This window comes from Schistocerca gregaria, chromosome 3 (genome assembly GCF_023897955.1).
Source record: "Schistocerca gregaria isolate iqSchGreg1 chromosome 3, iqSchGreg1.2, whole genome shotgun sequence".
NCBI lineage: Eukaryota > Metazoa > Arthropoda > Insecta > Orthoptera > Acrididae > Schistocerca > Schistocerca gregaria.
This window is the reverse complement of record NC_064922.1, coordinates 405,818,156-405,833,232: the sequence shown is the minus strand read 5'-3', so window position 1 is coordinate 405,833,232 and position 15,077 is coordinate 405,818,156. Positions and strand designations below refer to the sequence as shown.

General features: G+C 41.0%; 1 protein-coding gene across 1 annotated transcript in view; it reads right to left on the bottom strand.

Annotated features, from left to right (window-relative positions):
• LOC126355132 (carbonic anhydrase-related protein 10) overlaps positions 1–15,077 on the bottom strand; it is a 2,094,013-nt gene that overhangs the window by 577,214 nt on the left and 1,501,722 nt on the right. The window contains exon 4 of the mRNA XM_050005316.1: positions 9,561–9,697. Coding sequence (XP_049861273.1) covers positions 9,561–9,697 — 137 coding nt within the window. The remainder of the gene's footprint in view (positions 1–9,560; positions 9,698–15,077) is intronic.

Sequence of the window (15,077 nt, the reverse complement as noted above, 5' to 3'; positions counted from 1 at the left end):
CAGAAATGTAATGTAAACAAGGTACAATATATCTACATCTACACCAATACTCCACGAGTCACCTGACAGTGTGTGGCGGAGGGTACCTTGAGTACCTCTATCGGTTCTCCCTTCTATTCCAGTCTCGTATTGTTCGTGAAAAGAAAGACTGTCGGTATGCCTCTGTGTGGGCTCTACTCTCTCTGATTCTACTCTCGTCGTCTCTTCGTGGGATATACGTAGGAGGTAGCAACACACTGCTTGAGTCCTCGGTGAAGGTACGTTCTCGAAACTTCAACAAAAGCCCGTACCGAGCTACTAAGCGTCTTTCTCGTTGAGCATTCCACAGGAGTTTATCTATTATCTCCGTAACGCTTTCACGATTGCTAAATGATCCTGTAACGAAGCGCGCTGCTCTCCGTTGGATTTTCTCTATCTCTTCTATCAACCCTATCTGGTACAGATTCCACACCGGTGAGCAGTATTCTAACAGAGGGCAAACAAGTGTACTGTAACCTACTTCCTTTGTTTTCCGACTGCATTTCCTTAGGATTGGTTGGCTATGAGCACTATGGGACTTAACTTCTGAGGTCATCAGTCCCCTAGAACTTAGACCTACTTAAACCTAACTAACCTAAGGACATCACACACATCCATGCCCGAGGCAGGAGTCTAACCTGCGACCGTAGCGGTCGCGCGGCTCTAGACTGTAGCGCCTAGAACCGCTCGGCCACTCCGGCCGGCTTCCTTAGGATTCTTCCAATGAATCTCAGTCTGGTTTCTGCTTTACCAACGATCAATTTTATATGGTCGTTCCATTTTAGATCACTCATAATGCCTACTCCCAGATAATGTATGGAATTAAGTGCTTACAGTTGCAGACCTGCTATACAGTAGCTACATAATAAAGGATCTTTCTTTCTACGTATTCGCAGCACATAACACTTGTCGACATTGAGATTCAACTGCCATTCCCTGCACCATGCGTCAATTCGTTGCAAATCCTCCTGCATTTCAGTCAATTTTCCATTGTTACAACCTCTCGATATACTACAGCATCATCCGCAAAAAGTCTCAGTGAAGTTCCGATGTCATCCACCAGGTCATTTATGTATATTGTGAATAGCAACGGTTCTACGACACTCCGTTGCGGCACACCAGAAATCACTCTTACTTCGGAAGACTTCTCTCCATTGAGAATGGCATGGTGCGTTCTGTTATCTAGGAACTCCTCTATCCAATCACACAATTGGTCTGATAGTCCATAGGCTCTTACTTTGTTCATTAAACGATTGTGGGGAACAGTGTCAAACGCCTTGCGGAAGTCAAGAAACCCGGCACCTATCTGGGAATCCGTTTCTATGGCCCTCTGTGTGTCGTGTGCAAATAGCGCAAGCTGGGTTTCACACGATCGTCTTTTTCGAAACCCATGCTGATTCCTACAGAGTAGATTTCTAGTCTCCAGAAACGTCATATTGATGGAACACTGATGATGATATAACTGAATGCTAGTTCAAAAGATTTGGTGTTAATACAGGTATATGTGCCAACCAGCCAGCATCGAGATGAGGAAGTGAAAGAATGTTATGAGAAAATACAAGAACTCATCGAGAAAGAAAATAGAAGTGCCTGCATTATCATCATGGGGGACTGGAATGCAGTGGTGGATGAAGGAAAAGATGAAGAGACAGTAGGAAACTTTAGATTAGGAACAAGAAATGGCACAGGTGAACGACTAATTATCTTCTGTAAATGAAATTCACTAGCAGTAGGTAACACATTATTTGAACACCACAGAAGGAGGCGTTACACTTGGATATACAATTTGAATAGGGAAAGATATTAGTTGGACTACATCCTGATTCAGAAAAGGTTTAGGAACTGTTTGAAGAATGCCAAAGCTTATACAGAAACAGATATAAGTGCAGACCACAGCCTACTATTGGGCGAAATGAAAGTGAAGCTGAAAAAGGTCTGGAGAGGTAAAGCAAAAGGAAGACTACACATAGAAAGACTCAAAGAGGTAGGAAAGACATCAGATGGGAAACAAACTTATGAAAGAAAGGGAAAGAGGTAGTGTTGATGAAAGTGTTAATTACAAATGAATTAAAATGAGGGAAGGACTCATGGACTCTGCCAAATAAGCAGTAGGAATTGGAGTAACCCAAGGTACTATGAAAGAGTGGATAACAGAAAACATGTAGGAAAAGATGCAACAGCGGAGAAAGTGGAAAAATGTAGAAATTGAAGAAGGCAGAAAGAGGTACAGGAAACTGAATAATGAATTAAGAAGAAAAACTGAAGAAGCAAGGGAAAAATGGACGAAACAGAAATGTAATGAAATAGAGAAAATGGAGAAAGAGGGAAAGTATGAAATGATGTAGAGAGTGGCTGGTGAGATAGTTTTTGAACGTAAAAGAGAGAGGGGCAAGATGTACCGGAAGATGGAAAGGAATTTACCATCTTGGAAGCAGAAATAGAAAAGGCGCTGAAGGAGATGAAGAATAGGAAGGCCTGAAGAACTGATGATTTGCCAGCAGAACAGTTGAAGAATCTGGGAAACAAGGCAAGAAAAGATATAATCTACCTCTGTAATGAGATATATGACAAAAGGGAATGACCTGAGGACTTCCTTGCAACAGTTATCATACCAAGAGAAAACAAGAGAAACACTCAAATATGTGAAGAGCTTAGGACCATCAGTCTTATTTCTCACGCAGCTTAAGTGTTGCTGATAGTGTTGAATAGAAGGCTATATGTCAAGCTGGATAGAGAGATTGCAGAAGATCTGTTTGGATTTAGAAGAGGAAAAGGAAAAATAGATGCTATTGTTCCCTTAAGAACTATAGTAGGGGAAAGACATATGGAAATAGGTAGAGAAACCTTTGCTGTTTTTATAGGTTTAGAAAAGGCTTTCGACAGAGTCCAATGGAACAAGCTGATGGATATTTTGAAGAGGCAAGGAGAAGACTGGAAAGAGAGATGACTGATACAGAATCTATATTTACACCAGAAGGTAAGGATACGGATAGGACATGAAATGTCAGAAGGAAGCAGCATTGGACAAGGTGTTAGACAAGGTTGTTGCCTTTCCCCACTGTTGTTTAACGCATACCTTGAAGAGATTATTACGAAAGGCTTACATAGGAAAAGAAGAATATGTATTGTTGGAAAGAGGATAAAATGTATAAGATTTGCTGATGACATGGTATTAGTGGCAAAAAGTGACGGGACAGTGAATAACATGCTGAAGGATCTGAGCGAAGCTTGTGTGGAATATGTGATGCAAATAAATACAGAAAAAACCAAGAGTGTGGTCATCAGTACAAGACGCAGACTGACCAATATTAAAACAGGACAATCTACTGTTAGCCCAGTAAGTACATTTAAATATCCTGGAAGAACAATAACTGACGACTTGAGATGGCACCAGGAGGTGAAAATTCGATTTGCCATACCGAAGGAGGCAATGAACAGAAATAGGACTCTTATTTTGCAAATTAGATAAAGGTATAAGGAAAAGGCTTGGCAAATGTTTTGTCTCGAATGTGGCACTATATGAGGCAGAAACTTGGGCCCCGAGACAAGAGGATGAAAAGAGGTTAGAAGCATTTGAGATGAGGATGTGGAGGAGAATGGAGAGAATAACCTGGATGGGAAGAGTGAGCAATGAATGAGTATTGGAAAGTGTTGGTGAGAGAAGACGTCTGCTGGAGGTTGTATGAGAAAGGAAAATGAACTGGTTGGAACATTCATTTAGAAAGGAGTGCTTGTTAGCAGATGCTTTGGAAGGATTGTTTTGTGGGAGAAGGCTGAGACGAAGAAGGAGATACAAGATGATAGACGAGGAAACTATGGAAACCTGATGGGGATGGCAGAAGACCGGTTCAAATGCTTCAAATGGCTCTGAGCACTATGGGACTTAACATCTGAATCCATCAATCCTCTAGAACTTAAAAATACTTAAATCTAACTATCCTAAGGACATCACACACATCCATTCCCGAGATACGATTCGAACCTGCGACAGTAGCAGTCACGCAGTTCCTAGAACAGCACGGCCACCGCTGTCGGCAGAAGACCGGACAGCCTGGAGATCTACCATTTGAAAACCTGCCTTTCGTCAGAATACTAATGATGATGATGATGATGATCATTATGTAAAGTGAACACCTTTGTCATATGTTTGCAATCTTTTTCTCACCCCTCATTGTACGATATATTATGGATGATTATTAATGTTTCCCTAGAGGAAACATCACTGCAACCTGGAGCATATGTAACACTAGCACCAAAGTTACCTGTACTTGTCTTATCTAACATCTCTGACTGTATCAACAAGCACTTTGATGTAACGTGTGTTTCATATTTTATTCATTATTTATGACCATTTATCAAACTGTAAGTAACCTATGGCTGTAATTGAAAAATAAATGTTCTGTAAGAGAATAGAAATGTTAAAACGTTGCTTGTAATGTTGGTTCATCCACAGCAAAAGTAGGTTTGAAAGCAGTAAAAGTTGAAGGGAAGTCCCTCAGCAACGAAACTGGTTTGCCGGGAATATTGAAGGTAGATCTGGCTGTCTAATTGCTAGACTCCTTTGTGGCAAGAGTTAGTTGGCGCCTTGCAGGCAATCTTGGTATTTTGTTAACTGAACGAGACAAGAAGAACAGCAACTTTATATAACACAGAAGCAATTTGGATTATGATTCATAGAATACTTTTGCTAGCTCTGTATCACGAAAATCCGACGTTAAGAAGAGACTTTTCAGTGCTTGTTACACAACAAAGGCCACAGATACCTTTTCTGTCTTTTTTGAATAGCCACAACAGATTGACATTGCCATCGCCTTCAACTCAAATTATCAGTTGAGCACTGTACTGTACTAATCTGTGCTAATACTTGGTGCGGCATTGTCTTATTAGGCTGTTGACCGTTTTCCTTAACACAGTACCGTACTATACTTTTTCAATAATAAGTTCGTGTTCTGTAAACTGCGTTTTGAGTACTGCCGGCCCCTGTGGCCGAGTGGTTCTAGGCGCTTCAGTCTGGAACCGCGCTACAGCTACGGTCGCAGGTTTGAATCCTGCCTCGGGCATGGATGTCTGTGATGTCCTTAGGTTGGTTAGGTTTAAATAGTTCTATGTCTAGGCTACTGATGACCTCAGATGTTGAGTCTTATAGTGCTTAGAGCCATTTGGACCATTTGAATTTTTGAGTACTCGTACATTAAGCTTCGTCGTTTAGCTAGTGGCTCCTATCCCAAATGCTGCAGTGTTACACTATTTTCGAGTATCTTATTTTACTGATTTGAAAAAGCAATTATCTTCATTATCACAAATTAATAAACTTTGTGGAGTAGTAAGGTATATAATAATTCAGGGGGACACTGATGAAAAGACTCCACGTAATTTACCCAAAAGGATAGTTGTCTTTTCACCAAAGCACATTTACAAAGATAAAATTTAAAGTATTCAGTGTAAAGGTCTTGTTGGAACCTCACTGTAACATTACAGTTACCTGCACAAAAGATGTATTCATGCATAATAGTTATTGACTAGTAGACTTGAAGGGCCCATTTGAGCTAAATAATATAAGGAAGTGAATCTTTTTGAGAACACAAATAATAATATGTACAAGTGATCTACTTATCAGAAAAATTATTCGGTGACAGTATTTTCCAATAATTTAACTCATAAAAGAACCTCACGTCCAAGTCAGTAGTGCTCTACCAGTAGTAAATCATCTGCATCTTTACTATACAGATAGTAGGTGCTACTGTGAGTCGGTTGTTGAGAAAAAGGTTTTCCTATTACTACAGAGTTATTATTGCCGAATCACTGGCATGTTGCTTGCTAAAGCCTTCAGAGACAAGAGTATCGTCAGAAGTGCCGCAGCGAAGTGTGATAGCACTCCTGTTGTTCTCTATATACATATATGGTTGGGTGGCCAGGGCGGACAGAAAACTAAACTTCTTTGCTGATGATGCAGTGGTGTACGGTAAGGTGTCGAGGTTGAGTGAATGTAGGAACACACAAGACGACTTAAACAAAATTTCCAGTTGGTGTGATGAATGGCAGCTAGCCCCAAATGTGGAAAAATGTATGTTAACGCAGCTGAGTAGGAAGAACAAACTCGTAATGTTCGGATACAATATTAGTAGTGTTCTGCTTGACATAGACAGGTCGATTAAATAACTGGGCGTATCGTTGCAAAGCGATATGAAGTGGAACGAGCATGTGAAAACTATGGTAGGGAAGGATAACGATGGACTTCGTTTTATTGGGAGAATTTTAGGAAAGTGTGGTTCACTTGTAAATGGGACGACATATAGGAGGCTGGTGTGACCTGTTCTTGAGTACTGCTCAAGTGTTTGGGATGCGTACCCCGCCGGATTGGGGGAAGCCATCGAAGCAATTCAGAGGCGGGCTGTTAGATTTGTTACCAATAAGTTCGAACAATACCTAAGTGTTACCGAGATGCTTCGAGAACTTAAATGGGAATCCCTGGAGGGAAGGCGAATTTCTCTTCGAGAAACACTTTTGAGAAAATTTAGAGAATTGGCGATTGAAGCTGTCGCCAGCGTACATTTTAAGTATGGACCACTGACATAAGATATGAGAGATTAGGACTCATATGTTGGCGTACAGACAGTCGTTCTCCGCCCGCTGTATTTGCGAGTGGAACAGGAGGGTAAATAACAAGTACTGGTACAGGGTACCGTCCGACAGGCACCTTACGATGGCTTGGGTGTATCTATGTAGATGTAGATGCACTGTCTCGTGTCCCATCAGCAAAAATAGTATTTCAGTATCAAGTAAAGTTGGTATCAATAGTACACTTCCTTTGTGCTAGTACTCAGGGCAGCATGGTCTTATAAGGCTGGTGACCATTTTCCTTTATACAATTTTTGTTTATTTTATAGCTTATAGTATCTTGGTTGGATCTGTTTTGCTATTGCTTCCTTTCAGTAGTAATCTTTGGAGAAACGAAAAATAGTCGAATATGTTAGTCATAACACATAGTCATGATCAATATTATAATCCTTTCACAGGAGTAACGTCTTCATTGTATTGCTAATTCAATAATATGGTAGTGTTATAAAGTGAATTGTAGCGACGCTCATTGAAATGATCCATAAGGAGCCGAGAGAACTAGGCTTTGCAGAACTATAGGGGGAAGAGAGCAGCAGGTGCAACGGCCTCGCTTTGTCGAAGAGAAAGTCGCTTATCCACGCGGTGTACTGGCCCAAGGTCTATTCTGCATTTTTTTTAGCATGGCTCCAATGTGGATAACCGGTCGTCACACAGGGAAAAGCACAATAAAAGGCTACTGCCGATTTGGACTTTCACTCAGTTTGGACATTCACTGTTTTACCATCTTTGATTTTAAATTTTGGATTTTCCTACTCAATATGTCTACTTTGGATGTCTGTCAGTAGGTGGCAGGTGCAAGGATCGTGTTAAGAGAAGAACATCAGCAGATAACTATATCATGGCTTTCCAAAATCGCGGCGTAACAGCTTTGACCTATTAAAGGTTCAAAAGTTGCAGCAGAGTCGGTGACTAGCCTTTTGCACAGCTTTTTCAACATTTCAGCGGACGAGTAACGTGAAGCTATCTGGTAGTTGCGAGAGCGCTGAGTGGTGCGATAGAAGCGATGCTACGAGAATATAACACTTTGCACGAAACTTTTGAAAAGGAGAGAGAAGAAATGCAGCTTATTTTCTTGTTGATGTTTCACCATTTCTTGGTACAATATTTTGTTAAAAGAACAATTATGCTTTTAGCGGCCTATATAAGTTTTGTAGGGGTTTGGTGGTTGCTTATTGCTGGCATGAAGAAGTGAGAAAGTAGCTTTTAACAGACTGGAAAAGGAGAGACTTCGTTTCCGGGCTTGGAGGTGAAGAGATCGGCGCTCTGAACGCTGCACTCTCAACTGTGGAAGCCATTTGGGGTCCAATTTCCGAGTCCTCAGCTGACGAGCTGTGTTGTCCAGAGGAGTGAGAAACATGGAAGGATAAACAAGAATGGCCAGTGAACAGTAATTATCACTTTAACGTTTGTAGCAGCAACGTCCTCATCTATATCCACACATTTGTAGCTTTTACCAGTCATCACTAGACAACCCAAGCTATGTCTTCAGTTGCAGTTTCGTGCTCGATGTTTTGATGTTCACGGAAGTGAAATCACAAACAGCAGTCAGCAATTGCAGAGCATCGAATTTCATCGCAGCTAGAAGTGGTGGCTAGGCGTCGCTTACGGCTTCAACATAACAGGACCAGCATGGGTCTGTCATTCAGATTCGTGAAAGTTTTCCATGCCTCATGGTCATCAGTGTATCATGAGATCTTTGGGATTCTTAGGTTCTTGATCGAGACAAACAGTCATGGAAATCGACACAAAGTTAGGCTGCGATACATTTCAAATAATCACATGAAAGATTGTTATGGAACTCCACGCCATTTAGAAACTTTGCCAACTGACAGTCTTAATTTTGCAGGTCTCATGGGAAAGTATGACACTGAAACGTTGATAATTTCGTAACTGTTTTGAATGCTTTGTGATTGCAAATTTTTTTGTAATAAACCATAGAGTGCATATAAATCTTGAGTTTATAATCAAATTTAATCCTATTATGCCAATTCTCCCATCTTAAGATTCGCCGCTAGGAACAAAATAATTTATAAGATTAACAAATCCGTTGCGTTCATTAAATTCAGCAACGGGTTTCACTTGTGTGCCTGTCTCACTATTAATTGTGACCCAGTTAAATCACTTACATACTGGGTTTTGGAAGAAGAAGAACTATACACCCAAGATCAGTTCGAGTACATGCCCAGGCCAGTTACAGGCGTTACTGCTGCCAAAATATGACAGTTTTCGATACTAAATTTCGAACCATGCGCAGCCCCAAATCACGTAAAAATTGAATCATATACCCTTTTTACTATAATGTATGCACACAATAAGTAAATTTTCTTTATTTTCTATCCTTACCGGTGTTGTAGCTTTGATGCCCAGCAGAATATTTCGTTTAGTTTAGATATCTCCAGTTCCATGAGGATGTATTCATATTAGTTGCCTGCGCTAAGAGAAGTATCCTTACTTATTTCATGTGTATGCTCATCGCTACCAAAATTCAGAAAGTATACATCGGAAATGTCTGTATTAGCTACTGCTATGACCACTCATGAAAAAAGGAAATTCTCAAGAGATGAGACCCGAATATCACTCAGAACGCCATACCGATTATACCAATAATCTTCGAGCCCTTTGAATAAATCTGGAAAAAAGAGGAGAGTGGAAGTAGTATAAAAATTAACGAAATACGGCAAAATCTCTACAGCCGACAATGGACAGCTATTAGGGAAGCAACCTGATGATACCAAATGGGATCCCCTTGTACCTATGTTACACTGGTATCAGCAATAGCCTTTTCATGCTCAAAACGTGTCAGTAGGTAGGAATTTCATCTTTGGTCATATTTATTTCAGCAGACTTGGATTATTTCACACGGATTCAGCTTCAGGAGTTACCCATCCGAGCTCCATTACCAAGGGAATATTGTCAGAACTCACCCTGTGCTTATCGATGTGCAGCACGCGCAGGTTTGGGTCGAAGAGCAGTTTGTTAGGCTCCAGGTTGATGGGCGACTGGCGCCGGCCCTTGTTGCACAGGCTCCACTCCGGGTTGATTAGACCCCAGAACGCTGGACCTGCAAACAAGGATAACCTTGCTTATAACCTTGATTTCTCTTGTGCAAATAATCAAGTTAACCATATATAAGAAGTCTCAAGTTTATCGAAATATTGCTGACGAACTGTATTGATTAGAGGAGTCAGAAACATTGATGGCTAATAGAAAAAAGGGCATCGAACACTAACTACCGTAATATTTAAAAATTGGTAGCCGTATCCTATTTGGGCTTTTACCAGTCATCACCAGACAGCTCAAAGTATGTCTTCAGATGCTGTCTCGTGCTGGATGTCTTGATGTTCCCAGAAGTGAAATCACAGACTACAGTCAGCTGTTGCAGAGCTGCGTTTCTTAAAAAAATTTAAAAACTGAATTCCATCACATGGACGGCCAGGCCTTTTCTTCTCTATGGAAAGCCGTTGTTCGATTACAAAGATTTTCATCGTTGTTTTATGTGGCTTTTAACGAAACTAGGGCCTGTGCTTAAATCTATTTTACATAATTCTTGCGAATGTCGCATTTCAGATTCATATGACAGTTTTCAGTACATTTTAAGTAATTTTCAGAATTATATAAATCAGAATCTTTCGGCTGGAAATTTTGACTGGAAACCGGAATCCTTACTCAGTGACGAAGTGTCTATAATGTTGCCTTCTGATCCATGAGCAGAATGTTTCTGTTATATCGTCTGGAGAAATCTGTAAACAGAATAAACTGTAGTTCCTCCAGGAGAGTGGACTTAGATCTTTATGTGAGTTTCCTGAGCACTTCAGGGAGCCTGACGAAGGGAGACGAACACTGAAGCGCCAAAGAAAGTGATATAGGCATGAGTATTGAAATACAGAGATATGTAAGCAGGCAGAATATGGCACTGCGGTCGGCAATGCATATATATGAAAAGGGTCTGGAGCAGTTGTTCGATCGGTTACTGCTGCTACAATGGCTGGTTATCAAGATTTGAGTGTGAACGTGGTGTTACAGTCGGCGGACGAGCGATGAGACATAGCATCTCCGAGGTAGCGATGAAGTGGGTATTTTCCCGTACGACTATTTCACGAGTGTACCGCGAATATCAGGTATACAGTAAAACATCGACTCCCCGACATCGCTGCGGCCGCAGAAAGATCCTGCAAGAGTGGAACCAATGACGACTGAAGAGAATCGTTCAACTTGACAGAAGTGCTACGCTTCCGCAAATTGCTGCAGATTTCAGTGCTGGGCCATCAACAAATGTTAACGTGCCAACTATTCAACGAAACATCATCGATATGGACTTCTGGAGCCGAAGACCCACTCGTCTACCTTTGATGACTCCACGACACAAAGCCTTACGCCTCACCTGCGACCGTCAGCACGAACATTGGACTGTTAAGGACTGGAAACATGTCGCCTGGTTGGACGAGGCTCTTTTCAAATTGTATCGAGCATATGGACAAGCACAAGTACGGAGACAACCTGATGAATCCATGGACCCTGCATGTCAGCAACGGACTGCTCAAGCCGGTGGAGGCTGTGGAGTGTGTAGTTGGAGTGATACGAACCCCTGATAGGTCTAGATATGACTCTGACAGGTGACACGTACGTAAGTATCCTCTCTGGTCACCTTCATCCATTCACGTCCATTGTGCATTCCGATGAACTTTGGCAATTCTAGCAGGACAATGCGACGCACCACACGTCCAGAATTGCTACAGAGTACCCCCAGGAACACTCTTCTGAGTTTAAACACTTCCGCTGACCACAAAACTCCCAGACATGAATATTATTGAGCATATATGGGATGGCTTTCAACGTGCTATTCAGAAGAGATCTCCACCCTCTCGTACTCGTACTGATTTATCGACAGCCCTACAGGATTTATGGTGTCAATTACCTTCAGTACTACTTCAGCCATTACTCGAGTGCATGATACGTCGTTTTGAATCACATCTGCGTGCTCGCGGGGGCCCTACACAATGTTAGGCAGGTGTATTAGTTTCTTTGGCTTTTCAGTGTAAAAGAAACCTTCGTCATTCAGTCCCACCGCAGTATATTACAGAAAGCTGTATTTTGGATCCAAACGGTAGATTTCCTTATTAAAATTTTATCTACTATGTCCTTCAATAACCCCGGCGCTACAGTAGCCGCCATGAAACATCCTTTAGACATATATAATATACCTCTGTATTATCACCTCACTGACCGTGTTTCTCGATGGTGCTTGTATTTGTCCACCTTTTTCGCAGTGCCTTCTCGTGTTTGCCAATCGCCAGTGCGATTCGCTTTGTTATAGGCAGTCGTCAATACCACTGTTATGGCTGCCTTGCTTACGTTCTCGAGTTTTTTGTTTGGACTTTTGCAAAGGCTAGGCAACCTAGATGACAAAACCATTTCGTCGTTAAGTGCTCATCACTTTCCGATCACTTCATACTGTTCACGATGAACAAAACTCGTCACAGCCCATCTCTCGGTATGATATCTGTCTTGATTTCAGTCTACTACTATGTAGCTCCTCTGAATCTAACTCTTGTATTGTGTTTGTCAGAAGATTCACAAACACAAAATGCAGGAGTCCACTTTTCGTTAAATTTTCCTAGTTCTGCCAGATGCTTACGTAAAAATATTACTGGTTCAATTACCTTCTGTCAAGTTAAAATTTAAAACAGTAAATCCAATAGAGGTTAACCCTGGTTTAAAGATCCATACACTTGTCGCGTGCACACAGGCTCATCCATTTACTGAGCCTTTAGCAATATAGCAGGAACACCTCGACTCAATCAGTAGCTCTCAAACGAGACAGGCATCGAAGGACGCGCGGGTGTCGAGAAAAGGAAGAGTCGTATTGGGGAAACACGACAAACAAGCGACAAACGCTGTGCGAGTGCGAGGTCGAAATAAAATATTGAATGTAAGCGACCAGTGTGGCGGGACGTGAAATTGAAGCGTCACCCATCCACCAGTGTCAGCCCAGTTTGCAGGTGAATGTAAGTTTGATTTAGTGTTTTGTTTAGGTATTTTGTAATATTTATAATTGTTGTGAATTATTTAAAGTTTTTGTATTTATTTTTATGTTTCATGTACGGAGAGGGCGGCGCAACGAACGGAGACAGCAGCTTCGCTGCCGGACCAGAGATAAAATTGCTGGCCACTATACGTCGCGGGTCGACAGCCGAACAGCAACAGAAGATCCTGAAACCGAGTTGTTGCGTCGTGCTCCTAAAACCTGAAAAAATAATAATTTGTAATGTTTCTACAACAATGACGTCATAGAAAGTTTAATCAAGTTGTAAATGTTCAGTCCTATCTTGTCAAGGCTCAGGTTCACGTCTATATGTAGTATATAGGAAGATAATAAACTAGTGTATGCTACAAAAGTTTAAATACGTGTTCCGAGGATTTATTTATAAAGAATTACGTTAAGGAAGAGGTTTTACTAATTTATTTGACAAGATTATTAATTTTTGACAACGTTCATCGGGAGTTTGAGTCTTGAAAGTTTATTCAATGTGGTTCTAATATTTATTAAAGCAGACAACTTGCATTAACATAATTTCTGAGAAAAAACAAACGACATCTAAAGTGAAAAAAGTTTGTGCAAACCAATTGGACTGCGCATACGACTCAAATGATGATGTTTTAATTACAGTTTCGTTCAAGAACCATTCAGCGACCACTTATAAAAGAGTTTAAATAATTCTGAAGTGTTTTGTAACTGACGTTGGTGACGAAGTCTGCACATGGTCATATGTCAAAAGAAACTCATTTATACAAAACTTCGTAGTTACACTACACCAGCCAAATGTACGAGAGCGCTGTTGGCTAAACATGAACACAGACTGAAAATACTCCGAATGGAAAGAGATGATTCGTTTGTAGTGTTAGCAGCACTGCGCTAACGACTGTGGTTAAACTGACATTTTCACAACTTGCACGATTAACTCTGACACTCCACGGACACGCCGAACTCTCTACTTTGAAAAGTAAATTCTTCCTACGTAGAAGAGAACCCGATGACGAGTACTCGAAGTATTGCCAATGCTATGGGGTCTTGTAGAGCGCGCGGCTCATAGTTAATCGTTTCCGCTGTGTGCGCAGTGTGAAGCGAGAGATCTTGGAATATATTTTACTTTGAAATGCTACATTTCTGGACAGGGATTCCTTCTCAAAAGTTCCTCTCCTCCCCCCCCCCCCCCTCCCCCTAAAACCCCTAGAAGCCTTGAATAGGAATTGTGAAACTGCATCTATAAGCAGTAAAAACAAAGATGCAAGAAACACATACGACAAGACAACGGCGATGAATGCAATACTGTATGTTACTGAGACGATAACATTAGGCGGCTGAGGTGAAGATTAACTAGAGAAAGAGGAAAGGAGAAATACTGAGGCAAATACAAGGCCGTCAGAGAGGTGGCGAGAAATGGATCGATGACCCAGGAGTAACTGTGTCACTCTATGAGAGCAGGACAACATTGACTGAGAAAGGCAGAAATTACTGGATGTGTGGGCTGGACGAATATGGATGGAATGAGTGTGAGATCTGAAAGAGATGTGATCTTCAAACATATTTTACTTCGAATCGCTACATTTCTGGACAGGGATTCCTTCTCAAAAGTTTCTCTACTGTCTCCCCTAAAACTCCTAGTAGTCTTGAACATGAATGGGGGAAACAACGGGTTGAGACCATAACGAAAGGAGGGGAACAAGATCTATGTGGGGCAGAACTGCGAAATTTCAATGAACTGTTGGCCTGCTATGTATTGCGCTCTTAAACTTTGCAAAATGCCTCTTATTGTATGAATGTTGTCTCATCATAATGATAAACAGTTATGGAATAGGTCTAGTAACCGCAATATGGGTTTGTAAAACTTGGGTTTTAACTTGATCTATTGCACTTTTTTATTTTTTTATTATTTATTTTTATTTATTTACTTATTTATTTATTTTACTTTTTTTGTGCAGCAACTCATACAGTTCTACCATACGACAGGTTAGGCGACGTAGTTTCGAACTTAATGTTGCAAGAGCAATTCATAGGCCAGTAAAGTCTAATACGCTCAAAGGTTTCAAATCTCTTCACTTAATTAAAAAAAGTGCGCCGCATCTACAGTCAGTTCTTTTGACCTTTATTTGTATGTTTGTGTGTGGACTTCGTCTATTTTAGCCAATAAAATATTTTCTTCATTGTTGTTAGTAACCTAGAGGCACCTTTGTGTTGTCAGGCATTTGTTAACATTCTCCGGAAACAGGAATAATACCGAGTACTCCATTTCCCATTTACACTGAACTCTCAGCAAGCTGTTTCTCCCTCCTGCCACAGGTACAAGGTATACTAAAAATTCAAGTATTTTTCTTGAAGCTGTGTGGAATAATTCAATGCCAGTGCATATAGCATTTTGCATTAAAACTTAATGAATCGATAG